Source organism: Kryptolebias marmoratus, linkage group LG2 (genome assembly GCF_001649575.2).
Source record: "Kryptolebias marmoratus isolate JLee-2015 linkage group LG2, ASM164957v2, whole genome shotgun sequence".
In the NCBI taxonomy this organism is placed as follows: Eukaryota; Metazoa; Chordata; class Actinopteri; order Cyprinodontiformes; family Rivulidae; genus Kryptolebias; species Kryptolebias marmoratus.
The window spans coordinates 13,548,011-13,575,606 of record NC_051431.1 but is presented as its reverse complement, the minus strand read 5'-3'; the positions used below and the strand labels follow the sequence as shown (position 1 = coordinate 13,575,606).

The 27,596-nt window shown below is 35.8% G+C and overlaps 1 protein-coding gene across 1 annotated transcript in view; it reads left to right on the top strand.

Annotated features, from left to right (window-relative positions):
• grik4 (glutamate receptor, ionotropic, kainate 4) overlaps nt 1-27,596 on the top strand; it is a 153,705-nt gene that overhangs the window by 66,725 nt on the left and 59,384 nt on the right. The window contains exon 3 of the mRNA XM_037980649.1: nt 23,796-23,929. Within this exon, the coding sequence (XP_037836577.1) occupies nt 23,848-23,929 (82 nt within the window). The 5' untranslated portion in view covers nt 23,796-23,847. The remainder of the gene's footprint in view (nt 1-23,795; nt 23,930-27,596) is intronic.

Sequence of the window (27,596 nt, the reverse complement as noted above, 5' to 3'; positions counted from 1 at the left end):
TTGAAGGCTTCTCTGGTGTTGTGTCGACACATAACAGACCACTTAGTAAACAAGCAGGGTTCAACTGTGGGGTTTTTTGTCACTTTGTTTCAGGCAGCCTTTCTTAAAAACATACTGTTTGTACCCATTTCTTTATCAAGAAAACATGTCAAAGATGACAGTTTAATGGATTTAAAATAATACTGCCCCAAGATTTTCTGAGTCACTCCAAAAAGAAATATGCAAATATCAAAAATAAGTTTCTTCTATGAACTAAAATACAAAAAAAAAAGGATCAAATTAGTAATTTTCTAGAAAATATATCTTGCAATTTGCTATATATGCGTTGAAACTGTTAACATAGTCCATCATTACATTCGCACAAGTGTGGATGTGTGTGTGGGCTGTGAGTTACTGTGTGAATATTTGTACATGTGGGAGATGCAGGGAATAATGCAGGTCAGTGAAATGTAGACTCGCATTCAAGCAGATGCTGCAAAAATCAATCTCAGAGTAACAGATGGAGAGATCACTAGAAGCATGATTCTCTCACCTCTTTGTGCTGCGGATTCCCGGGGGCACTAAAGGTGCTTGTCTTCTATAATGAATGGAGCCTATGGTACACTAACCCATGATATTACTGATTTTTTTTTTTTATTAATCTCATTTTTTTCTTATTTTTGGAAGCTTTGAGGAAATGCTTCATAATTCAGTTTGAATTTTGGCTTTACTGTTTGGGATAAAACATCAGAGGAAGAATGACATTAAGGTGAAAACTCCAAACGCTCTGAGTGTGCTTTTTTTCTTCTTCTTCAAAGGGAATGAAATATTTTGTTTATAAGAGAGATGCTTTAACTTTCAAGTCATCATTGAGAAATTTGAGTTGAGTTTTAGTCGCCTAAATTCCACTTTCTGATTATTATTAAAATGGTGAAATATTGCCTCTCTTTTCGTGTTTGACAAAATTTAATGTTTTGTGTAAATATGTAACCAAAGAAATCAAAATTGTAAAAATAAAGTTAAAATGTTGCAAATAAAATCCTTATTTATGTCAAGCCTTATGAATAGACACACTATTGAAAGAGGGTTTTGGTGCTCGATGAGGTGTTTTATGAATGTTGTGAATCCTGTTATAAGGAAGATCTGATATTTTCGTCAACAGTCACCATTTTCTCAGTTGGATGAAAAAGATAAAAGTAATCACAGGGCATCTTTTTCTCAGCGCCTCTCTGATTTTCATTTTGACTCAATCTATGAGCCAGGATTGGCTCTGGTTTCCTTCTTCTGTGCAAACTTTTGCTTAAATTGATCATTTTCTATTCTAGCAATGACAGTTTTCACAAATGCTGTTTTTCTCTGCTGCTCTTCCTCGTTCAAGCTTTTATATTAGCATTTAGTGACCATTTTAGGTTCTGACCAATACTCAGACATCATTATCAGAGCTTGTTTCTTGGCTCGGGTTTTGGTTTGATCAGAACAGATAAACAGAACAAACACAGCATGTTGCCAAGAATATTTTAGTCTAAATGAGATGAATATTTATATCAGTTAGATTCTATTTTTAAATATTAATTATTTTAAAAAACAGATAAAAGGCCATTCGCTGTATGCATATACCATATCAGATAGTCTAAACTAATGTCAGCTTTTCTTTTTTTTGTATATTAAATGTAAGTCCAACAAAGAACATGATCTTTGTATTTATATGGATTTATTACATCAAGTTACTCCCCGTTTTTCTTTTTATAGCAGACTGATATGTAACAAAGGGACTGCAGCTGCTGTGAATTCCTCAGGTGCCTCCTTTGCTACAACACCACTTCAGAGGATCTCAGTGGGAAACGTCTCTAGTAGACAAGGCGAGTTCACCCCTAGAGTGTTTGGGAATATAAGGAAACAGGCAGTGTGTGCAAAAAGACACACTGATATGCACACTGCTACAGAGGTAGAAGTCCAACTTTAGTGAACACTATCTTCAGTGAAACAGAGTAAGGTACAGATACAGCCTTTTCACACATGACTAACTGTCACTGCAGACAGGGGACAGAGATTAAATCAGCAGCTTAACTTGTTCTCAATTAAAATGTTGCACAGAGCAAGTTTTCTCCTTCTGTCTCATTCAGTTTGTGTGTCTGCTGCCTTTTACTTTGATCATGTTGCAGTAAAGAGAAATTACTTGGACAGACAGAAACGGGAGCAAAGGTTAATCAACGGCACTAAAAGTTAGTAATTAGATACTAATACAGACTACCATTCTCTACATAAAAAATCATCACAGATCAAATTATGTACATATTTATGTATTAATAATAGTTCTCTCATTCAAGCTGAGGAAGTGAATTACAAAAAAAAAAATTAGAAAAGAGACAGAAAAACATGGATTTAAATCTTTTATGCATTTAATATTGATGCATAGTCCTCAGGAAAAGTCCTGATAAGTTAAACAAACAACTTTGTTCACTGGCCGAAAGCTTTTGTTCTGCTTCAGAGCTCCATTGATTTACAGTGAAATGACTTGTTTTTGTAACTTTTTTATAAAAGTTTAGCATTATTGCATTCTGTGAGCTGGAAAATATACTGTTATTTATACTGCCCTCTACCATGAAAGATGGGGAATAATATAATTCCTTGTCTCTGGGTGTGTGCGTGTGTGTTTGCTTGCTTGTTAGTAAAATATATCATGAGCCACTGGAAAGATTTTAAAGAAACTCAGAATTTGACAACTGATTAACTTTTGGAGTCAACCCAATTCAAGATGGCTGCCACAGCTAAGCAGTCTCAGACTTTACATTAACAGCTATAACTCAATTTTACCAATATTGGGCTAAATATGGTATGGTAGTAGTGTTGAGAAACATTCCCAACATGTACTTTGATTCATAACCTATCACATAAGATCTTTGTTAAAAACTTTGGCGTGCAAACAGCAGCACATTTCTGTATTCAAATGAAAGTAATTTTTTACTTTCCGTCTCTGCATTGTGTGCATTTGTTTACTTAAAATTCACCTGAAATGTTACCGTATATGAAGAAGCTTGTTTTTGTCAGATTTATTACCAGTGAGCATGATCAATACCTAGCTTGGTATTTTATGCTTCAATCTCTGCTCCAACCACCATATGTCTTGTATTACAATCTAATCTCTTTTAGGCTTACATGATTGTACAGAATATTGACATTTTGTACCAAATGTACCCACCCATCTGCCATCTTGAGTTTGTGCCAGCAATTCTCATTTCACCAAATGTTTTCTGATTGTTGAATGACAGGCTTAATAAAAGATTCCCATTAAGACTGACAAACCATAATGAATCATTTTTAATGACTTTAACACAAAAAAAAACAAGCACGGTGTGTTGTAAAACTAAATAAAATCTGGAGGTTATCCAGAACACCCTGTGATCACTCATCACAAAGTGATCACTTGTGTCTGCCTGCAGTCTCAGATAAAAAATCTCAACAGCATCTGTTTTTTTTTTTTTTAATTTCATGGGACCTGAATACTGACATGGGTTTGGTAGACTAAATGTAACTTTATCTATTTTAGTCCTTCAAAGCTGCACGAGGACAAAGTTTCCCTGTCAATCAAATGGCATTTATCCCATCTCCATAGCCTAGATATCCAAAGAACTTTAAGAAAAAAAAATACAATATAAAACTTAGTAAATTGTTCATGCTGATTTCCTAAAACATTTTTCAGAAATCTGATCTGATATGATTTGAATTACCTCAAATTTAACGTAAGCAAATTTGGAAAGAATACTCTAATGCTCTCTATGAATTACTGATTTTTTTTTTTTTTTACCACCCAAAATTAGTTTTTCTCCTTTATAAAGGAAATAGTAACAATACAAACCCTCAGTGTAAGTCTGGATAGTGACACAGTATCCTAAGATATGGATGAGCACTTAGTGTTGGGAGCTGTGAGGAGGTATTGAAGTGGAGCTGAAAGAAGAAAGACAGAGCTGCAGTGTGTAGGTGTTACCCACGCAGCCTGTGAGGCTCAGCTCCCTCTGCTTTAGCTACAGTATGAAGTTAGACAGAAATCTCTTAGGAAGGGACTGATCAAAGACGGGATCCAGGAGGCCACAGTACGACTCACACATTCTGAGGCAACAGCCAAAAAACATTTATGTGAGTCAACTAAAAGAAACAAACTTGCTCCCTTGACTTCTATTGATTGCTTTCTATGTCTCTGCTTTTTCCTCCAGTTTCAAAGTCCCCAAAATAAGAGCCTTAACTGGCAAAACATTTAGTAGATGGAAATGTAGCTCCAGCCTACACTGAAGTTTTTTTTAATTGTTTCTTAGTTCTATTGGCTGTATGGCCAAACCATTTATCCATGCATCTATTATTGAAACCAGTGGCACTGTGCATAACAAAATGTAATAAATTAAACCTTCCAGTGGAAGGTGCCATGCTCAAACCTCCTGAAGATCACAGGTTGGATAGAAATACCACATTGACACACTAAGCTGTGTCAGTGCTTGCCAGAATGTCAAAAAAAGACTAGAAGCTGTGACTTGGGAGCTGAGGGAAGGTGCATGAGTGGAAGGGGACAGACTGTAGGAACAAAACAAGTTTTCAGATGGAGAGAAGTTCATCAGCTGGGGCTTCTGCAACCCCCAAAATAGCACAAGTCAGAGCCAGAGTGCTAAATCTGAAATACTGTTTACTGCGTAATCAAGATACAGTAGACTATGTGTTGAGTCAACTAGTTTGTAACTGCAAATATTACCAAAAATACCAATTTTAAGATCACATATGCATATGAACATCAAACAACGCATCACGTGGTTGGCTGCAACTAAAACCACAAACCTATTAAGGACTTCACACTTAACTGTTTTATTTTTTACCAACTGAATCACTGGAGCAGTTCTGCATGGAGGAAAATTATTAAACATTTGCTACATGCAAAACCAAACTGTTAAGATGTGTTGTGGTAAATATTAGAAAAAAAATAGGTCCTGGCCATCATGAAATCAAGCAACAACTGTCCCAACCCTTTGTCAGTGAAAACAATAATTTTAAGCTGAATGATATAAACCAGTGGTCTTTCCACAAGATTTTATAAACCATTGGTATAGTTGCCTCAGTTTGTAATTTTTTAATAACACTTTAAATGCAAGCCATACTGTCATTACAAGATACAATGAGTTGAACTGAAAAATAAATGAACAATCTTTGTTTCAATATATTTTCAAATAACTGATGGCTAATATGAATAATTTACCTTTACAAACTGTTAACACAATGTATGTCAATGAATTCCCATAAGTAGTTGCCTAGCAACTGCACTTTTCTGTCCAGAGTTCGTCTGAGAAAATAATGTAATCTCCCATTTACTTCAGTTCTCAGGCTTTTACCACCAAACATCAGTCTACTGTTTTGTTCAGAAAGAGGCCTTTTTGGCGGAGGATATAACAAAGATACATGAGCCTTTTTCTTGTTTCGTGAAAAAGAAAAATGCAAATCAGGAGGCTTTATATTGCTTTGGTAATTTAGGCAGTAATACAAATGGAGAGCTATAGGAGAATCAATTACTTGTGCAGCAGTGCCACTATAATGGTCTGCGATGCTCTGTTATCCTGGTGTTCTAACCCGTTACACAAAACAAATCACTGTTAGACTCATGTTTAAAGCCAGGGGAAAGAAAGACATGACTATCCTCAGCATGTGTGCATGGATTGTGTAAGTGGGAACGGGGCTTTCAGTCTTAGATTCTGCTCACTGTCAACTCAGAACTATATTATAACAACTGTGTGCAAAGTTATGGACAGTGTATGCTTACTTTAAACAATACCTCGGCAAGCATGTGTACCATTTAACTTCTGTTAGAGTTTCATTTTAAAGTTGTGTTTAAGAAATAAGTACAGTTTACTAAACATAAACTCGAGCAACTCGTTGCAAAAACACAATTTGTTCCTGTTTCTTTAATGCATTTGTAAAAATGTTAACCATCACAATTTGACTAAGAAAATAGTATTTTACCATCATAAAGGGTAAATCTCCAACAGCTGTAGACATAGCATTCAGTAGATGAACAAACTAAATACTTTTCACAGAATGTAACAGATTTTTCTTCCAATTTGTTTTTAGAACCAGGACCAGAAGTGTTAAGTTCATTACAGTCTCCTCTTGGAGATGTTGTCATTCTGCTGAATTAATCAGCGCTTCTTACATGACACTGCTGTGCTGCAGAGAAACGTAAACAGGATGAACAAAGACGAGGAGAGATTTTAGCTGAATGAAATGACAGGGACTAATAGTTGGAGGGAATAAGGTGAGGTTTTTGGTGTGGTTAGAGGTTGTAGAGCGTAGATAAACTCAAAAGCACAAGAATCTGGGAAAGCACACACAAAAAAAGAAGACATATCTTCCCGCTGCCAGGTGGACCTAAAAATGTTTCAGCTTCTTTGCCTCTAATTTAGTGAAGAAACCTCAGTGGCAACAAATGAAATTTCATTTGGAAAAATTTCCTCACAGACGAGTTACAGAATTTTGTGCTAAGTTTCGAGGCGGGGGTGCACATACAGTTTTTAAGCTCAGAGTGTTTTTGTGTTTGAGTTGTTGCATGTGTGTCTGCCTGCTCATGAATGCACATGTGGAAAAAAGGGATAAAATTATTGACTTAACTCTAGAATATTATGCAAAGTAGTCAATGGTTTGCTGCTGTAGGGGTCGTCAGCAACTCGCACCCCCCTCCATGTTCAGCCACTTCTCTTAATCTCATTGAAAGGTTTTAATTTTACCTCATAGCTGTACCTTTTGACAGGCTTTAATTTCACACTGAGGAAATTGTCACCCACAGGATTTTTCTTTTATAAATAACTTTGAACACTTGACACATGACACATAGCAGCAGATAAAACTTATTTCATATTCTTGTGGTTGAAATGGGATTTTCTTTGTTCAGAAAACGGTTAGCTTTAGGCCTCAAGAATGGCGTGTTATAATCAGTCACACACCGTACTGATAAACATCAGGTAAAAACATCAGATGTGCTGAATAATCAAGCATCTTTGTCTATTTGCTCAATATACAACAAACACTATGATTTTTAAAATCCTAAGGAGGATAAACTGCTCTTTAGGACAACATGTACTTCCACCTCTTATTCATTTAACAAATAAATGTATAACATTATGTGCACATTTTATTTTTACCTAATGTATGTGTGCTTTTTGTGTCTGCTTAACAAAATATGCTGTTACTTTAGTTGAAGAATCTTTGTGAAGCCCATTGACAGCTGGAACTGATATATTTTAGGTGGGAATTTTCTTTCAAACTGTTGAAGGTTTTGTTTGCTGGAGGTTTTATTATTGCATAAGTGAAAAACCTTTACCAGGAGATATATTTCATCAAAACCTAAGGGACAATACGGAGGCATATTCTAGTGGATTCATATCAGTTAAACAAAGCTGACGTAAATCTGATCCAGTTTCTGAATGTGTATGATCAATCACAGACTGATAGTTTTGACTCACTGCTCTTCACAGTGTTTGGTTATCTCTGCAGCAAACATGTAGGACTTGGGCTATAATCACGCTGCAGGGAAAAGTGGCCCAAATCTGACTTTTTTTACCCACATGTGACCCATATAAGATTTCTTTTAGGTCTAAATGTGACAAATTGACAAATCCATCTTTTTTTTAAATTAGACCCAGGTCAGTTTCATATGTGGTACTAAAAATATATCTGATGTTTTTCAAAGTGACCTTTAGTTTCAACGATCATGTTAAATGTGCGACTTGATCCAAATATTATTAATATTATTGATACTAACAGTGATGTTGGATTGTTTGGATACTGGCATGAAGGGATTGATACTTCAGTTTACTTCTCTCCTCAACTGTCAGTGCATCACTTCTAAGTGCAATTCTGTGCCAGAGTAAGTGACAAGATCAATTATAAACACTGGATGAAACAAGCATGACAGATACTAATTTTGTCAACAACTTCAAAATTGCTGCACACATGCTGACACATGTAGCATCCATATTTATTTCCGTAAACACAGCGTGCTGCCTGTGACATCGTGTCTTCTCAGCACGTCAGTCACTTCAGGGCTGTAGACTATTCACAATGGCGTCTTGTGGTGGTCACATTTTAATTATAACGTAAACAACCAAAAAGAGTATCTCAGCAAAAACAATTAGAATTGATCATTTAAACCTGCAGTGTGAACGTAGCCTAATTGTTGTGAGCCTCAAAGACACTGTTACACTGCCAGGCTTTAGCTTTTTTTCAGAACAGTATTGATGTTTGATCGGAGCGTATTAACTTAGTTAAATCACTAATAGAAGTTAAAGTGACCTGCAGACCTTTTGAGGTGGGGTTTATTCGTAGGGTGCATCTGATCTCCCAAACTAAAATAAAACAACAAAGACAAATATCACTCCAAACACTGATGATCAGCATACCTGTGGTGTTTAGTGTAAAATGTTGCAGCAGCTGATGCAGCAGTTGTTGTTTCAGCTGCTTATGATTTTACAACCTAATAAAAACTGATTTATACATGTCCCCCTGGAGATTTGGCTTCTTGTTTTACATTGTTGAACAGACTCAGTTTAATTTTAAATGCAGAATAAAATCCTTCAAATCTTTGTACCATTGTTAAGACATTTAAATAACTGTTTATGGTAGACATCTTGGATCAGTTTTATTTAAAGCAACAGATGTATTGTCTGTCATCACTGCAGCGATGAGTCGTAAAACCTTTCTTTTTAAAGACTGTTGTTGGAACAGAAGTGACCATACTGCTGCTGAGTAATGATTACAGATAATTATTCAATTGTGCAGAAAATATCCAATATTCTGCACCTTGTCACAGACTGCTCTCTTATCAACAAGACATCAGAATTGACATTTGGATCTTTGAATCACTGGATTTCACTCATTAGGATGATATGACAGATAGAAATCTTTCTCTGCCTCAAAGAAAATCTATTTTGATGCACATAGCCATCTGCAGGAGATGACATATATAGATGTGCAGCCAACAAATAAACACTTCACTTAACCTAACTAAAAGGTGCAACTGATTCTTTGATAGTGTGAGAGCTAAAAAAAAACCCACAAACCTTTTAAAGCACAAAAAAAGAGTTTGAGAGAATTATTATTTTTTGTGTGTAAACAGTACCTAAGTTGTACTGCAGCACCTAATCACATCCAGTCTTCTCTTCCTTCCACCTCAGCTTTAACTGTTACTGTAAAATAACCAAAAAGCTGCAGAGGACAGGAAAACTGTTTTAGTTGAGGAAAAAGTGATAGATACCTATCCTAACCCTATTTTATTTGTTAGAAATCATACAAATTTTAAAATATGTTTTGAGAAAACTTACGTTTTTGACTTATAATAGTAAGTATATGTATGAATTTAATGTGTTTGTTATGCATTAACATGTACTGTGGCAGGCAAAAGTTGGTGAAAATCTACCTGTGAAATTTAAAGGTGCACTGATTTACACGTGACATAAAGATAACTCAACTATTAACATTCTTAGGAAAAATAAAACTCAAAGCAAAAGTTTTGTTGTGCTCGGCAACAAGCAACAATCCTCTCACAAGCATCAGTCTGAACTTTGTTTGCTGCAGCCAAAAAAAATGTGTGTGTGTGTGTATGTATATAAATATATATATATATATATATATATATATATATATATATATATATATATATATATATATATATAGTGAAGTCCAACACCAGCTGAAAGTATGTATTAGACTGTTCTATTAATGTAGTATTGAATGTAGTAAACAGGACTCAATATGTTAATCAGTTTTGTTAATCAATCATGAGCATTTTGTGGTGACTTAAATCGATAAAGCCATCTTTTTATATACAAATACATAGTATATCTTATCTTGACCAGCATAAAGTCCCTGTATTTACAAAGAATTGCAGTAAAAGCTCTTTGTTCTCTCCCCTCTGAATATTATTCAGATTAGTTTCTATTTTTGGAATAATTATCATGTCTTTGTGCGTGCTTGTCAGACTAAATAAAGTCAAAGTTCCTCAGGGTGGATGCACCACTCTCTGCTTTTGTCATTTTAAAACAGGCTCTACTTTCTTGTCTTGTTGAGTTTCCTCTTCAAGGGGTTGTTGTTGTCTAGAACAGATGGCACAAATTACAGGAGGAAATTAAGTATGGCAACTTAAATACCTTGTTACCACAGCGATACCTGTATGTTCTGTATCTTTATAATGTTGTTTTTTATAGGACTTATTGTTAAAGCAATAAAATTATCTCATTTAGTTTCCTTTGTGAGCTTTGTGAGTTCAAACCAGCCTAAATTTCCTGTTGCTGTGAAGGACGGAAGAAAATACAACATGTTATTGACAACAGTAGAATGTTTTCCATGAATATTTGGTTACTGTGGAAAAGAAAAACTCAGGGAAGAAAATCTGTGGAACGTAGTACTACAGCACCATAAAAGACATGGATTAAGTTGTAGGCAGTGATTTTACTTCCCATGTTAATGATCCTGTTTGTTTAAGGTGCATGAAAGTTGTGGTGCACACAGATAGTTCTCTGAGAACAACTTCTGCAGACCAAACAGTGCTCCCTTGTTTGCATCTTTCTACCCCCATTCACTCTGGCTTGATTGCATGTTTGATGCGATGTGTTCATCTTAGAATATTAATCCAGAGCAACTGTTTCCTCCATGTCAGCTTTTCATTCATATACCTGTCTCTAGATTTATATTCTACACAAACTTTGAAGCTGACAAAAGTTATATTGCTTTATTGTTTTTATTCTCTGTGAAGCATTTTATAATCTAATCTAACATCCAATATAAACATGTTCTGATCAGTTTTCACCAATATTTGGTTAGAGGGGGACACTGTTTTCTAAGAGACATCTTTATATCTCAAAGGAGATATATTTACTTCTAAACAAAGATATCTTTAAAAGATTTTTTATTCAGATTCAACTCATTATTCTGAATATTTTTTATTGTTCATTCATTGTAGCCTGAACCAGAACTCATGAAACCTCTGCTCCTGTCCAGCACATCCTGTCTTCCTCTAACTGCTGACCGCCACACACAAACAGCAGAATATAAATAAGGAACAAACTGATGGCTCCAGGTGACCCACAATTACTGTAGCACTTATGTTGAAGACTTCTATCACATCCTCAAAATGTAAACACAAAAACTTCTTTCTTCAATCAGGGTTTTCATAAAGTGTCCCTCAATCAGAAATAAAAAACATGAAAAATCTGCATACTTGTATAAAAAAAATTGGTAGTATATTGTTCAGGTTATGTAGATTCAGAAAAAAATATATTCATACAGCATGATGCTGTATACAGCAAATGTTTTCCACCTTCCAGAAAGAGACATTCACAGCTCTGTAACATGATTTAGAAAATGTTATACACTATATCCTACAAGCAGCATAACATTTCACTTTTCCTTGTTTATCAGCTCTTGCATACCGAGATAAAATCCCAAAGAGCAAAAACAGAATGTCAATAAAGTACACAGTCAGTGGTTGTTTAATTTGGCCAGAGGCTTGATGTGTTTGTCTGCACAGTCTTTGCATACAGTCTGCAGTTATTTTCACTGAACAGAAGTAAGTGCTGCTTGTGTGCCACATTCAGAAAACAAATGAACAGCAGCAAAAAAAAAATGAAAAGGCATCAGAAACAAGTCATCACAGACTGGGTATTTTGTTTTTTTCTGTAATCTTCTACTTGTACTGTAAAAGGAATGTCACCAAGCACAAAACCACCTAAAATCGTAGATATTCAGTAAAAATGTCACAGTGCCCTCACTTTGGTCAAAGATTGACATGACCTGTTTGGTCAACAATGTTTCTGGCTCTTTTTCTCTTCCTTGTCTTGCTGAACTCAGTGATATCCACAAACAATCTTTAATTCTTTTCATGAAAACAACAAAGAAGTGTGTATTTCGAATGTTCTCTTAAACACCCTCAAATCTTTTTTACACAATGTTTTAAAAGAGGGCATAATTTAAGTTCATTTCTCTGCACTCTATGCAGACTGTTTTAAAAGACTATGTAAATAAGACATTTTCACAATCTGTCAGTAATGTGTTCTAAACAAACTTATAGGGGCATTAGTGACAAATTTTGGCACAATATTTGTTCAGTTTTAGAATTTGCAGGCTGTGCTACCATGCTCTTTTTAACACATCTTGAGCCAGCCCAAAATAAAGGCTGTCTGGTCAGAACAAGACAGTACAGTCAAGCCTCCACAGGACAGTTAAGCTTCCTCCCCTATAGACGGTCAGAAAGGGCTCCAAACAAAAAGTTGGAAAAAATCCCTCAAAAAGGCCTGTCTCAGCTTTTGTCTCTTCATAGGATCAGTACCGGCCTCTGTGTGTGTCGGTGTGTGTTTGTGTGTGTATTATAGAAGACTCAGGAGAACGCCTGCCTTCTCTCAGCCTCCAACAGTCATTCTCCTCCTCCTCTTCCATTTCCCTCAACAGGTCATTGCCTTTATCTTTCCCTCTGCTTGCCCTCTGTGATTTTTGTGAACCTCTTTTTGTCCTGTTTTGTCTTGCACAAGCCACTTTGAACTTCTCTGATCCATCTGTTCGCTTCATAAATCTAAGTTTCAAGCACAGTCCATCTTTTTGCCTACTTCATGCTTTTTTTTCTGTCACCATTAACCTTTTCACCTCCTTGAAGCCCACACCAACAAGATTTTGCCTTCGCTCATAACCCAAATATTCTCTTTGCTAAGTCATTATGATCTCTGTGACCCACACTTATCTGCCTTCTGGCAACTTCATGATTTAAATAGTGTTAGGACAGTAGGTGTTTGAGTTACCTATCTTTGACTATGTACCACATTTTGCAAATTGCAACAAAAACAGGCTTTCCTCCTTTTTAATTTATTTACAACAAAAATCTAAACTATAATCAAATGAATATAGTAAAATACAAATATATGATTTATGATGACAACACAGTTAGAAAAAATAATGAACAAATCCCAAACAGAATGAAACATTTTCTTTAATCAGAATCTGGTTGAAACAAAGCATACAAACATGCAACCCGATTCATTTGTTTCAGGCAGCCATTTAAAAATGTAAATGGTCTTATAATATATAATTAGTGGATGGTAACATTTGTATATTTGTGTACCTTTGAAATTTCATTTAAAGCCTGCTTTTATATTCCAAGGTCAAAGCACAATACATTGACTAGTAATAAAAGATGAAATGACAGTGGCTTCTGATTATTCTTATCTGCATTCCTTCTGCGTGCTCTTCTTTGTTGCAACAGACTTTCAATATGTTTTTGCCCCTGAAATAAGCCCAATATCTCCTGAAATGTACGAATCAGACTTCTCTCCTCTGCTCTCCTCTGGAGCTGCACCATCACTGTTTCTCTGCATCATTGACTGCGCCATGCAGAGAGCAGTAATTAAGCAGAGTAATCCTGTTTCAGCAACAATAAACTACAGCAACCATAGCGCATCTCCTCATGAAGTGAATCACTGTGAAAATTATTGTAACATTTGCAGAGGAACATTACACTGCAGCTACACGAAATATGTACATAGTCTTAAGAGTATATTGCTGGTGTAAGCTAATTAGAGCTGTGCAGAAGCAGACTTCTGTTAATGATAAATCAATCTTCGTTGGAAAGGAAGGTTTAAGTGTATTTCTTGTTTATATTTTAAAATGACTGACTTCACAGAGCAATGAGGTCACATTTCAGAGTAATTATGCAAAACCTCATGGGGATGGAAGTTAGTTTTGACACATACTCATTTATGAACACCAACTCAGGTGTTCTTACTTTTTTCCCCTCTGGAATTTTCAGCATACACAAACTGCTGTTCAACCTTTAGTGTAAATTAGATGAAATCTTGTAAATCAGTTATACCTCTCATGCAGTATTAGTCATTCTTCCACACAGATTTACAAATGCACAACTCTTACATTAACATTTTACTAAATGAAAATGTGGAAAAAATGCCACATACCAGGACGAAGATTGACACTTTTAAACTATCTGAGAGTAAAACCAAAAATCTAGCATGGTAACTTTATGATTAGGAGTGAAAAATTACTGTAATTGGGGACTTCTGCACTCATTAGATCAAATCCTTGTGACAGCAATCAGACGTTTTCAGTAACTGGTACAACAGCAGTGCATTTCTGCTGATGAGTCACGTTTTTATCAGTTTGTGTAGTAAAGTTTATTTCCCCGGTTAATGTTTTATTCATTAGTCCATCCATCCATTTTTATTCACCTGCTTTACCGTGCAGGTTTGTGGGGAGCTAGTGCCTTTTTCCAACGGTCAATGAACAGGAGGCAAGGTATGGCCCAGACAGGTTGCCAGTTCATCACAAGATCATATAGAGACAAAAAGATAAACAACCACTCACGCCTAGTAAAATTTGGAGTTGCTAGTTAACCTAGCATGCATGTTGTAGGTCTGTGGAAGGAAACCAGATTTAAAATGCATTTTTCTGTGGATTTTAATGTTTAGGAGTATTTAGTGGCATTTATTGTTAACATTTGTACATCTTTATCCCATCATAACACAGTTTTTTTTTACACACATTTTGTTTAAATCATTCCCAGCTTCTTTAAAACCAAACTCATGTTGTGCTGACATTTGAATAACCATCCTAGACATTTTTTTTATTAGTACTTTGTTGTAGAGAAGGCATTATTGCCTTTGTCCACTTTGATTATGTGCCAATGTCTGTTTGATGTATAATTTTTGTTATAAAATCTGAAGATTTTATTAAAAATAGTATGTTTGCAGGACTTTGTTGTCCTTGTCCGTCTGTTGTAACATTCATTTTATCACATTTATCTCTGTTTGAATTAAAAGCAGCTTTAATCTGCTTAATCTGCTTTTGTTTGACTAGCTCGTACCTTTTATTGTGTACACGGCTGTTGGATAATTTCAGAGTTAGCTGGGATAAGGACACAGCCTGACCAGTTATTTAAATACTGTTTGCTGTTTTTGATGTTCACCTCCATTATCCTTCATCACCTTGCAGCTACAAACAGTTTCTTTCCCCAGCTGTGCACTGCCACAGAAGCAGGTTGAGTGTGTCATTGTTTTCCACCCAGACTTCCATGATGGATGACTAGCATGGTAGTTTAAGATGATACCTACACTGATACCTATACAGAATACAAAAAACAAACAAATGGTGCAGTCTACTTAGAACTTGGACCAGTAATTAAAGATTTTCTCTTTTGTCAGTTTTAGTAAATACTGGGGTGCGTTCACTTTAATCAGCTCATATTACAAGAGACACGTTGCATCAGGTGTAATTTGTCAAAATATGTGTACCTTCTTAAAATATTGTTCAAAATGCTGCAGCAGTCTTTAAGTCCACATGTTCCTTACAGATGCTGTCCTGTTCTGCAATCAGTAAAAACAATTCAGTTGCTGTCCATTCAGATTAACTCCAATTTGATTAACTGAGTAAATTAGAAAACAATCTAAATCTTTTAATGACCAACAATCCATCAACTAAACCTTTTCCCCAGCAACAAATTGTCAGCACTCCCTTTAAACTAATATTCCCAGGAGACATTAATGTTGCATGATTCAGTCATTCTGCCACCAACTCATAATTACCGTTTCCGCAGCAGCTCCAGGTTTATTTCATTTAAAATTAATACATGATAATTAATTGGCAAGTTTAGGTTTTCCAATGTAGTTATTGGACAACAAAATCAAATTTTAAAATATTATTCAATTCACTAACAAAATTACTGCAGCAAAAAGCATCATCCTTAATTTCTGTTATTCAAGAATCAGCAAATGGATGTGTCTACATCTTTTTTTTCCAGTTTTACTGTTCCGCACAAAAATATACAAGTGTTCTGTAAGAGCTGAACACCTGTGTTCGCAGGGAAAGGATCCACGAGATTTAACTTGATATTTTGGTGCATCAGTTAAATCACCCAGCAAGAAACAAAAGCTCCACATGCTGACTGTTTACCAAGAAATGAGCAATGGTTGCACCAGTCAGAGCTGTGGTGAGAGCAGCTTGTCAGCCGTCTGACATCAGTGGGTGTCATTTTGATGTGCATGCCCTGGAAAAATGCCAGAATAACAGAGCTGTGTCCTTTATATATGTGGATTTACTCAACAAAGAAAACAATCCAATAACTCCCAGATATGTCTATAAGTGTGGTATTACAGGGAGCTCTGGATTGTGGCTCATTAGGAGAAGAGCACAGAAAGCCTCAGGACCTGTCAGGAGACAACAGCAGAGAGAGAAAGATTGACAGCTGGAGTGAAAGAGGGACTGACTGTCACAATAAAGATTAAAACACTTTGCACAAATAGAACAACTCATTACTTTCTGTACAAATAAAATATGACATGCCTCTAGTATTTGAACTGTGCCATTCCAGTAATGGTAATAAGAACAAAATACAACAAATACAACATTTTTATTTACTGTTTGCACTTTATATTCCTTTTCTGCTTTTATGCAGCTACTTTAGGAATCATTTAAAAAAACCTAACCTTAACAAAATACTAATTTTGACTGAAACAACAATGTTCGCATTGATCAGAACATGTTACATAAAGCCAGTTTGTGTAAATGATGCAAAAGTGAAACAGTGTACAAACCTCCAGAAAACCAATTGCATGAACTGCTACAAACATTTTGAGGTTTGAGTTGTTTTAATGGCTGAAAAATGATTCTTCTCTTCATGACTCCATTTGTAGCAATGGTTAACATGGTTTGGTTAACATAGTTTCCCATCACAAATCCTCTCTCGGCAGGGAGCGTTCTGACCTTTGCCAACCACAGATAAAATACTGACTGCTCTTAAATGACACCACTTAAAAGAAACTGTAATAGAGATTTAAAGAATCAAACAGCAGGACTCGAGAGAGGAAATTCAACTGGATGAACATTACCGCTGGTTTTCCTCAGCATGTTGATGTCTTTCACAGCAGCTTTTTATAACTTCTTGACGTCAGATGTTTGTTCAGTATAGCGGGACAGAACATCACTGAAAGCAATATTCACTTCAGCATTACACATATTCAACCATAAGACTCACTGTTTAATGGAAAAAACAGCCTCCTGAAGGGACCTTTGATCTTTTGATGCACAATCGTGTACAACTGATCTGCCCTGAATCTTTTATTATTACCTTTAATTCCACTTTGCACTAGTTGTAAGGACACTTCTCTTGCTGATGGAAGTAGAAGGCTTTAACAAGGCTCCTTTTTTAAGAGTAAGCTTCCTTTTAACATTCTCTGCACTGTTCTTCAACACCACTTACCACTCTCTCATTTCTGCCACAAGATGTGTCCTTGAGCAAAGCATTAAACTGTGAAGTGGAAACTGTTTGATGCTGAAGGTTTATAAGGCAAACCTGCTTGGTACCTGGAAACGCTGAGTACAGCTTTGCTAAAGAAAAAAAAACATATTGTCATTATTATTTTCCACACATGGGTTCCCGACTCTTTCATGCTTAAGCATCAATGACTTCATTTACATTTTCTGAGTTGCTCTACACCCCATTAGTTTTTGTGCACTACACTTTTAAATGCAACGCTCAGGCATAAACACCTGTGCAGAAAACTAACCTCACAGTTTGACCCTTACATCTGTTTAACAAGGTGACAAGCTGTTACGGTTCGGCGGGACATTGATTTTGAAATCAGCTTGTTCCCCTTCAGTACGTTTTGCCAACTGGGAGCTGTAGCTGCCTCTGTCTGCCAAGGTACAGACTTTCAGTCTTCACTGCCTGCCTGTCCATGACGTCCATTTCTGCCTCTCTGCTTCCTGTTGCCCTCAGTGATGCATTGTTGTACAGAATGACCAAGAGCGCCAATCGCCCTGGAGTTTAATGAGGGGTCATTCTGTACAGAGTGTGAAGTGTGTCATTCACAACAACACACTCCGCACTTACAGATATGTCAATTTGACCTTTTTGTGCAAACACACATCATTCTATCATTAATAAGTTACAAATTAAGAGTTTATCACAGTGTGATTTGAAGATACTTTGGAAAAGATGGATCCGATTAGCATTTGTCCCACATCACTTTATCTTCGATTCAGCTCTGCCCTTTTCCTCTCCTTTCCTTTCTTTTATTCTCTTTTATCTTATAAAATCAGACTGATTTCTGGCTCTCCACTGGTCACTTGTTAGATTATCCTTTCAGTGTCATTTCACTGGACACCTGCAGGAAATTCAAAGCTCCAATCAGACAGATGTAGAATTGTAGGTCTGAGCATAAGAGCTTATAATAGCTGATTATAGATCGTGATTCTTTTGTTTCTTTAGAGCCTTAATGCCCGTGGATTATGATATTACAGTTTTCTGTAACAGAGCAGATATAGAAGTTTTAATATAATTAAATTTCCTGACACATGATGATTATGAAATAATACACATTTTATCATAAGGTATAATTTAAAGTGAACTAAGGGCTCTTCCAAAGTATTTTCATACAGAATGGGAGCTGTGTTAGGAGTACTAAATGGTGACAAAACAAAAATATATATTTTTTGTAATAAGTTTTTGCTTTTACAACAGCAGAGGTACAAGTGTGCATAATTGGTACTGGCAGGTTTACTGGCAAGAAGAACTTATTGTCTCCTGTCTTTTTAAACTTGTACTCCCTCTGTGAAAACAACTACTAAGATTCAATGTTAATAAAATGTTGTTTACTGCTGGGAGATGTTCCTGGCTGTGAGCATCCAGTGCGCTGCAGAAACACTCAGGTCATTCCAGAAAGCTGAACAGCAGCTCTGTACATGATATTTCCATGTGCAAATACCATCTCTGCTGAGTTCATTTTATTTATTTATTTTGGAGGAAAGGGTGTCTAGAAATTTAAGGCACTCACTTTAAACCCACTACAGATATTCAACCACAGATTATATGCACCACATGCAAATTAACTCTGCAGCTTGAAGAAAACCGACCTTGAACATTGGTCATACAGTATATTTCCATCTACAAGTTGCTTTTGTAGTAGTTCTGCAACTCCCAATGCAACAGCACATGAATTTATGCAAATGCATGAGTTTCATTATGCGTCTGACTCGCCTTAGTTCAAACTGTCAGTTTTAATGGTCCATTTGCAGTTAAAACTAACAGTGTTTAATGAATGACTGACAGTTTTGACATTTGGATTGTGTAAACGGTTGCTTTGACGAGGCACGTCGAACTGTGAGATCAACCTGTTCTGTCAGTCGTTGATCCTCCTTTGCGGTGCCACATTGACGGAGCACAGACACTTTTACTCTCTGAACTGTCAAACCAGGCGGAAACCTCCACAGTGTTCTTGTTTGTTATAAAAATGGTTTGTTCAGGAGATGTTTGAAATAATCAAATGCAGCACAAGTGGCATCTTAATAAAAGCTTTGCACAGTTTTCGATATAGCATGAAAAAAACACAACATTTCCAACGATATCTGGCTGAACTGAATTAAATCATTGGATTAAGTTTACTGCTTTGGTAATGGGGTTCAATTTTTGTGGGCTGGGTAGGGAGGGGACAGTCTTACTTTGGGTTCTGTTTGTTGATCTCTGAAAGTGAAGCTTTAGTTGTTGAAATAATCTATTAAAAAGTTGTATACCTTGAGTGTTGAGTTGTGAAGGCTACTGCAGCAATTTTCTCCTTTTCATCTGTTCTTTCTACCAAGATGCCAATACCAACAGATCCAGTGACAATAAATATTAGACTGTGTGTTACAAACAGTGCTGACCTTTAAGAATTGTGTGCTTTTTGCTTTGACAGTTATTTACATAAGTAATATTTAAATGTGGACAAAATGTGCTTGGCAGCACAGTTTAAAGTGCAAATTTTTACTTTGAAAGGGTTTTGTGACTTTACAAAATTGTGCAAAATCCTGATTTGTCCCCTGCAAGGGACATATAGTCAACTGATGAAACCAGGCTTTATCTTATTTTACTATTATTATTATTATTATTATTACATTTATTATTATTGTTTATTTGGGGGGAAGGGCTGCTGCAAAGCTTTTTGTCACCCTGTAGCTTTTATAAAAAATGTTGAACACAATTAGATGCATAAAAATACTAATTTTTAAAGATATAAAATGTATTTTGCTTTAAGTACAGTAATTGCATATTTTGAGTTTTATAAATTGTTTAAAGTTCCTCAGTCATGTTTGTTTTTCAGGCAGAAGAATATACATAATCATTATCTACAACTGATGTATTAGAATATTTCTGTCTTCATTCAGGTCAAACTTAGTCTCCAAGTTTTTAGTAAACATTATTTTTGTTCAACAACAGATCTGCGAAAAATAAAATAAAATACAGTTTTAAATCTGCTGGAATCCGTGTATCATCAAAAATCAAATAATGAAAAACTGAATGGTTATTTTGTTTTTTGTTTTTATTATAACAAAACAAAATAACAAAAAACAAAAAAATGCCTAGTTTTTCATATTTCACCTTTAGGCTCAGATCGAAAACACGAAATGAAAAAACGTCTATTGAAAATGGAAAGAACAAATGATACACGGATTATACACAGATTGTGCTGTTTTTTTCCCCTTTGTATTGACTGGATAATGTTTTGTTCTTTATGCTTTATTTTAATTTTAATGAAGCCTTAGGAGGAATAACTTGCCCTTAAAAATAAAAGTTGCCAGAAGCAAATTTAATCTAATTTGAAACATACTTGAAACCTTTTCACTGTTTTTTTTAGAGCTGTACACTGCAGTGCATTCAGTCTCATTTCATGAAATAAATATGAAATAGTTCCCACTTAAAAAACACATTTAACCTTATCAGGCTTCTGCAAAGCGCTTTACAATTTGGTTTTCATTCTCACACTCACACTTTTTTCTTATCATAAACCCATTTTTTTTTTTTTTTTTACAGTCATTGTTCAATGTCCTGACTAAGGTCACTCTCTGCAGACCAAGGCCTGCAGAGAGTGACTTTTAGAGAAACAACAATTTTGGTATAAGGTTAAAAAAAACAGTATTAACATATTGAAAATTTGGTAAAATAATGTGTTCTGACTCCGAAATTCAAGACTAAGTACATTAAAAAAAAAATAATAATAATAAAAATAAAAAATTACCTATAATGGTTTGCAGCATGTTACAGAATAGAACAGAATGAATACTTTATTGATTTTGTGTTCCAGCAGCAGAAACAGTTGACAGAAACGTATGATATTTAACGTAAAACAAAAGTTTATTATGCTATTTTTATTTTCTGTCAGTCCCCTCTCCCCAAACACACACACACCTGTATTCATTTTTAGCTTGCCTTCATACACTACCAGAAAAACAGAGCCATCAGTGTCTTTCATTCATCATGAGAAGCTGAAATTAAATGCAGTGTTAGAGATCTAAGAGACCTTAGAGATCTAAAAGTAATTGTTCCTGATTGCACTCAGTCCAATAACTGACTAGCATTTTGTCTTTCTACTCAGTGGTCATTAAGATTATACTAATCAGTAACATTACCTTTGAATATGTTGGAAAAAAATGTTTTATGCACTGTTGTAATTTTCCGTAGTATGTATTGCAGTAGAAGTACTGTTTGATTTGTGTTTTTTTTTTTTTTTTAATAACGAAAAGGAGGCAGTTTGTTGTTTTTGTAATCAGGCAGTGTTTCAAGCATTAGTATGACAAGAAAACCTTTTTATTTTCAGTACTCCACATTCATCATGTATTGACATTCATGTCCTTGGGTACTCAGTTCTGATGCAGTTCCTGGTAAAAAAATATAGTCATGCTGGGTACACTGACCTCATCACTGGCCCCTTTTCAACATTTTTAAAAGAAGCATAAAGTTTCTTTATGAACATAAAATACTGAAATCTCACTCTGCCATAATCGCCCACTCTATCGCTTCTTAAATGTCAACGTAATGCTTGACCTTGTTGAAACATGAACAGAACTTGCTGTCATTAAGCATCTCAGGCTCATCTCAGCAAGCTGTCAGGTAAAAAAACAGCACTCAAGGTACAACAGTGTTTTATTAAATCATGGTGTAAAACAAAAGAACCTGCAAGATGGAGCCACAAGTGTAAATATAACAAAGTTTAAATTAAATAAAAACAAATGTGACAATAAGACTTCTGTGTCTTTCTCCAAGAATTTATGGATTTTATTTTTCATTTTTTAAAAATAACAATCAGCATCTGGCAGCAATAACTATGGCTACAATGGAGTTGTATTTAGTTATGCAGTCAGTTTTCTATCTTTTGATCAGAAAAGCTGTTAAATGTCACTGAATCAATCGAAATGTGTCAGAGTTCTGGTGAGTCATTCAATTTGTTGTCCATCTGCTCAGTAGGGAACATCGGTATGCTGGAAGTACACCTCGATGTCCTAATCTAACCTGCACAACATGTAAAATAATCATTACATGTTGTTTTGTCTTCATACAAACAGTCAGCAGCCAGTTGATTATATACACTTGTTTACCTGCTCAGCCAGTCATGTGACAGAAACTCAAGGTATGATTGAGTAAAGATGAAGAGGATCTGGTAAACCTTAAACTGGACATCAGACTGAGAGGAAAATATGGATCAATGTAATTTTGAAAATAACATGACTGTGATAATCAGGAAATTAATGTTACCATTATGGGTTATTGAGAATTGGATAAACCCAACATGAAAGTATGGACCTGTCCTGCCTTGGATCAATGATTCAGGCTGGTGATGTTGGTGTCATGATGCAGGGGATGTTGTTTTGTCACTTCGATCCCTTTAATACCCAGGTAATATCTAAGTGTTGCTGAACGTGACCACATCTTACGCCCACTTTACTCGGCTCCTGATGTTGACTCTTAGGGTCTCTGTGATGTGTTGGAATGAGAGATCCAGACTCTGCAGCCTGAGTGAAGGTTTGTTTTAGAGGAAACAGTTGGAGTCTGGGAACAAAATCAATCAGAGGTTGCAATCCAATCTTTGTGTTTGAAGAAGCTTGTTCTTCTAAATGAAATGTTTTTGTGTTTCCACAGTTTGGGCACGGGGGGTTTAGGAGGTCATGTTTGCTCTGTCATTGTACATGTGCTGAGAACTAATAGCTTTGCAGCTCATTTAATCCTAAAGGTGGTAAGATTTTATTTGTAGGTTTAGAGGGCTGATAAAAAGCATTAACTCCAAAATCTAATTAAGGTATAAATCTCATTTATCCACCATGGGGTAAATTGTAAAACATTTAGGTCTGATTCCCTGCTATGAAATCTTTATTAAATCAACATAAACATGTGCTTAAAATAACCCCCTCAAAGTTTTACCCATTGCTCTCACTGCTGTAGGTCCTGAGGAAATAAGAGACTTCACTTTATTGTGATGTTTATTTCTGCAGCTACTTCTCCTTTTCCCTTTCCATCATTAATATTTAAACATCTTGTTCTTAAACTCGGTGTGATCTGATTTAATTTATTTACCTGACAACAAGAAATGTCTGACTGACAGAAAACGTGATCATTTTACTTGTAGGTTGTACGATTTGGCATTTTTTCTGGCAAACTTGGATACCTGAGAGAAAATGGTGTCTAAGTAGGGGAAAAGCTGAGCAGTATTGCGCAACACAAGAAGCAGGGTGATATCCCTCCATTTGTGACACAAATAACAAAAATAAAATAACTTTCTTATCCAATAATACAGAAAAGACAGCAATGTCGGAAGTGGCCATCAAACGTCCCGCAGGCCTTAGATTCACTTTGCAGCAGTTTTCCAATAACACTAACAGATTCCCTGCAACAAAGTCGATGCAGAGGGTTTAAAAGTGTGTGTTTGTGTGTGTTCCTGTTTATGTCAGATTTGCAGGGATAAATGGTTATTTCTCGTCTGCTTATTTTTCAGGTGGCTGTGACAGGGGCACACCCGGGGCAGGACCCATGAGGAGTCATAGAAGATGCTCACAGCCTGGGCGCTTCTGCTGCTCTTAGCCATGTGGATGAGAAGCATCTGTGGTGGGCCGCTCTCCTTCCGAATAGGTAAACTGTGAAACTAAATGACAGTAATTCATGGTTTAGCATTAGTTTAAATGCCATTGCCTATATAGGCTAGTGTATTTTTTTCTTCCTTTTAAGAGGCATAATACCTTGCACTTATAGAAACTTCACATACTATACACTAACAATTATCTTATTTTAAATGAAAAAATTCTGTGTTAAATTGTTACTTTTAAAACAGGGTACATTACCAAAAATGTTAAGACTGTTCTTAATATTTTGGTGTTTGAAGTTGTTTACCAACTTCAAAACATGGACGATTCAAAACTAGCCTTTTTTAAAGGAATTCATATCGCCCACCGACCTGCATGCAAATAGGGATGACTCTTGGCTGGTATCACACCAAACAGTATCAGTATCTGTAAAACTGACTGAGTCATAGACATGGTTATGTTTTCTAAGGTTGATAAGCTAGGGCAGCCATCTTGAATTGCCTAGACTTTAATAGTTGACGAGTTGTATGTCAAATGAGAGACTTATTAAATATGAGCACATGGAGGCAATGAACATGATTGTTAATTGTATATGGCTGTGGGCGTAAACAGTTTAGAATTGAGAAGGAATAAATCAGTAGAACCGCTTTGACCAAAAGAAAACAAAACAACAAAAAGAAAAGTTCTACTTTACATTTTGAATTTCTAATTGATTTCACTATCCTTTAAATGTGTGAAATACTGTTTTTCACCCGTTCTGTTTTATTTTGCTGTGAACTGCTTAGTATCATTAGAAAATATATATTTTTCCTATAAGGGAAACTTTAGACAGCTTTGTTCTCCCATAGTTCTGCTACAAAACAACTGTTTGCAGAATGTCTGGTGGATTAGTATGTAATGCTTTCAAATCACTGTGTGTATCCTAAAAACAACACAAATTCAAGCTTTTTACATCTGAACAATCAAGAACAAATCACCCTGATTCTGAATGTTCTTGGATACATAAACAACAGATTTTCTTTTTGGTTTACTCTGTTTTTTCCACCACCCTTGAGTTGGCTAAAAAACAAACAAACAAAAAAAAACATCTACCCCAACAGTGGTAGATATTTTCTCAGTGCTGTTGTATCATTGATGGATAATTAGATGTCTGGTCTGTTGTATTTTTCCTTTTCCACTAATGTCATCTCTGCACATCACCCAGCTTGTTGCCAGTGTGCTTTCATTACAAGGCGTACATATGCACTAGCCAAGACACACAGCCACACACACATTTCAAAGCTTGCAGAGACAAAAATAAATAGATGCAACCCCCCAAACACCACAAACTTCCTGCCATTTGTGCTTCTGGAGGTGGTATTTAACATGGCTTTCCCATGAGTCATGACTGGTTGGCATAATGTCACAGCTGGTCTTCTCTGAATGTGTCAGTGTCCAAAAAAAAAAAGAACAACAACTACAACCTCCCACCTCTCCCACATTCCCACCTGGACCAAACATCCGGCAGAAAGCTCAGTGTGGGTGAACTGAGGAACTACTCTTTGTTTCTGCTGCATTGGTGGCAAATCCAGGGTTAAAAAGGGCTTTTGTTAGCAAATTAGTTTGGCTCTGTGATGCAATCCATATGTCTTCTGTAGACCTGAATACAAATAGAAAGTGACCATTTTTGCAGAAGCAGAACTAGCTGGTGTCTGATTTCCCCATTTACAGTAAGTGAAAACTTCAAAAAATAGTCAGGAAAATTAGAAATGATTCATCGTTAGAGCTGGATTATTGAAAACACTGCAAATCCTCCACTTTACCTCCACAAACGGCTCACAAACACACTGATCCTCAGTCTCTGTTCGGTTCAGTATCATAATGTAAGAGTCAATTATCAGCTGGTCCTGAGCCAAAGGCAGGAGGGGCTTTCATACAAGTTGGATTATTTTTCCATTTCAGAGCCTGCCTGGAAATTAATCTAATACAAAAGCTAACATGAACAAATTAAAACATTAAAGTCAATTATAAGATTTTTAGACTTTTATTTAAATCCGTTGTTCAGTGAGTCTCACTACTCTGTTAATCAGAGCTGCTTTGACACACAGCTGGAACATGAATTTACTTTTATTTTTAGTTCCTTTTATCTCAGCCTGGAGAATATTTTCTCACATTGGTTTCGCCACAGGCTGCACCATCCTCACCCCCACCCCCGAGGAAATTAACCATCGGCACTTGCTGGCTGTGAACTCTCTAAAATACTGCCAACTTTTCTTTGAAATCTTTTCACTTGTGACCAGTGACATGAGATACAAAAAGAAAAAAAAAAGGATCTAGTTTTAGATCAGTAGACATTTATAAATTATGACTCATTCTTTAAGACCTGTTGTACATTTTTATACACTATTACACAAGAGTAATATAAAAAATAGTTGCCATTAACATTTAATTCAGCCATAGTGTTTTTTTAATCCCAGTTATCTTATAAAGGTAAATGGTTGATTCTTTTCTAGCTCAGTGTCAGAGTTTACAGTAGTGACCTGTGCTGTTGTGTACATTTATTGCTGTGCAACAGTAAACCTCAATAAGTTAGTTTTATTTTGCTATCTCTGCCACAGCCTCAAACAATAATGATTATGTTCTTGTACTTAATCCTGTTTTTTGTTCTCTTCACACTTAATCAACAAAGAAGTTCTTGTTTTGTAATTATTCATTAGGTGTATAATTACTGAGTCAGATTTGACAATGAAAAGAACAATCTTGTAGCTCAGAAAAAAATCCCTGGTTATGATTACATCATGAGCAAATCGGAATCATATATGAAGTTTAAAAATTGTTGCTCCACAGAGGTATTACAGTATTTCTGAGCAAAGAGGTATATCATGGCAAAATAGTACATAAACAACCTACATTTTTATACCTTGCAAGATGCAAGAATGCAAAATTACTGTGGTGGCTTATTTGTCAACATGAAGCTTTTAGCTGTACTTTAAGTGAAAGTTGTGACATTCTTGCTGTCAGTCTTGCAGAATTATTTCATGAAATCTTTGAGCTTTTAGGCTTTACAGATAAAAATCAATTTCTGTAAAAAACAAAAAATTCGCTCTCATTAACAAAGTATTAAGTTAATTCAAAGAGAAAGCCTAAAACTAGAATATAGCAGCATACAATATGTGTTGTATAAGTGCAGCTGCAGGACCCACTCACATCCATACCAACAGACACATTAACACACTACATTTGCTATAGCTTGAGGCTTGTAATTCTAAAATTTACCTATTTATTTTTTACATTACTATAAAATACTTAGAGAGCGTTCCAGGCTACACAAAGAGCAGCTCCCCGGCTCCACAAGGAAGAAGTTAGACAAATCGACCCCAGCTTCTTTGCTCTGTTTTCCACACTCAGCAGGAGAACACGATATAAGATTCTGGGTGGACTAAATTCAATTGGTTTCACTTGTTCTGCAGCAGGAGCCGAGCTTGCACCGTCTTTTCCTGCTCTCCTTGGACAGGCATCACTGGAGCTGTTAGACTGGGAATCATTTTGTTCTGGGATTGATGTTAAGAATGTAAAACATTCTGATCACCAACTGAGCATCACTACACTCGCCCCGGGGGTGGTAAATATAGTGTGCGCATAAACTCTGACTTCAGGTTATAGCCTGTTGAATTTGCAACAGTAAATGTCACCGATAAACATATTTCTCAAACATTTTATTGTGGTTGTCTTGTTGG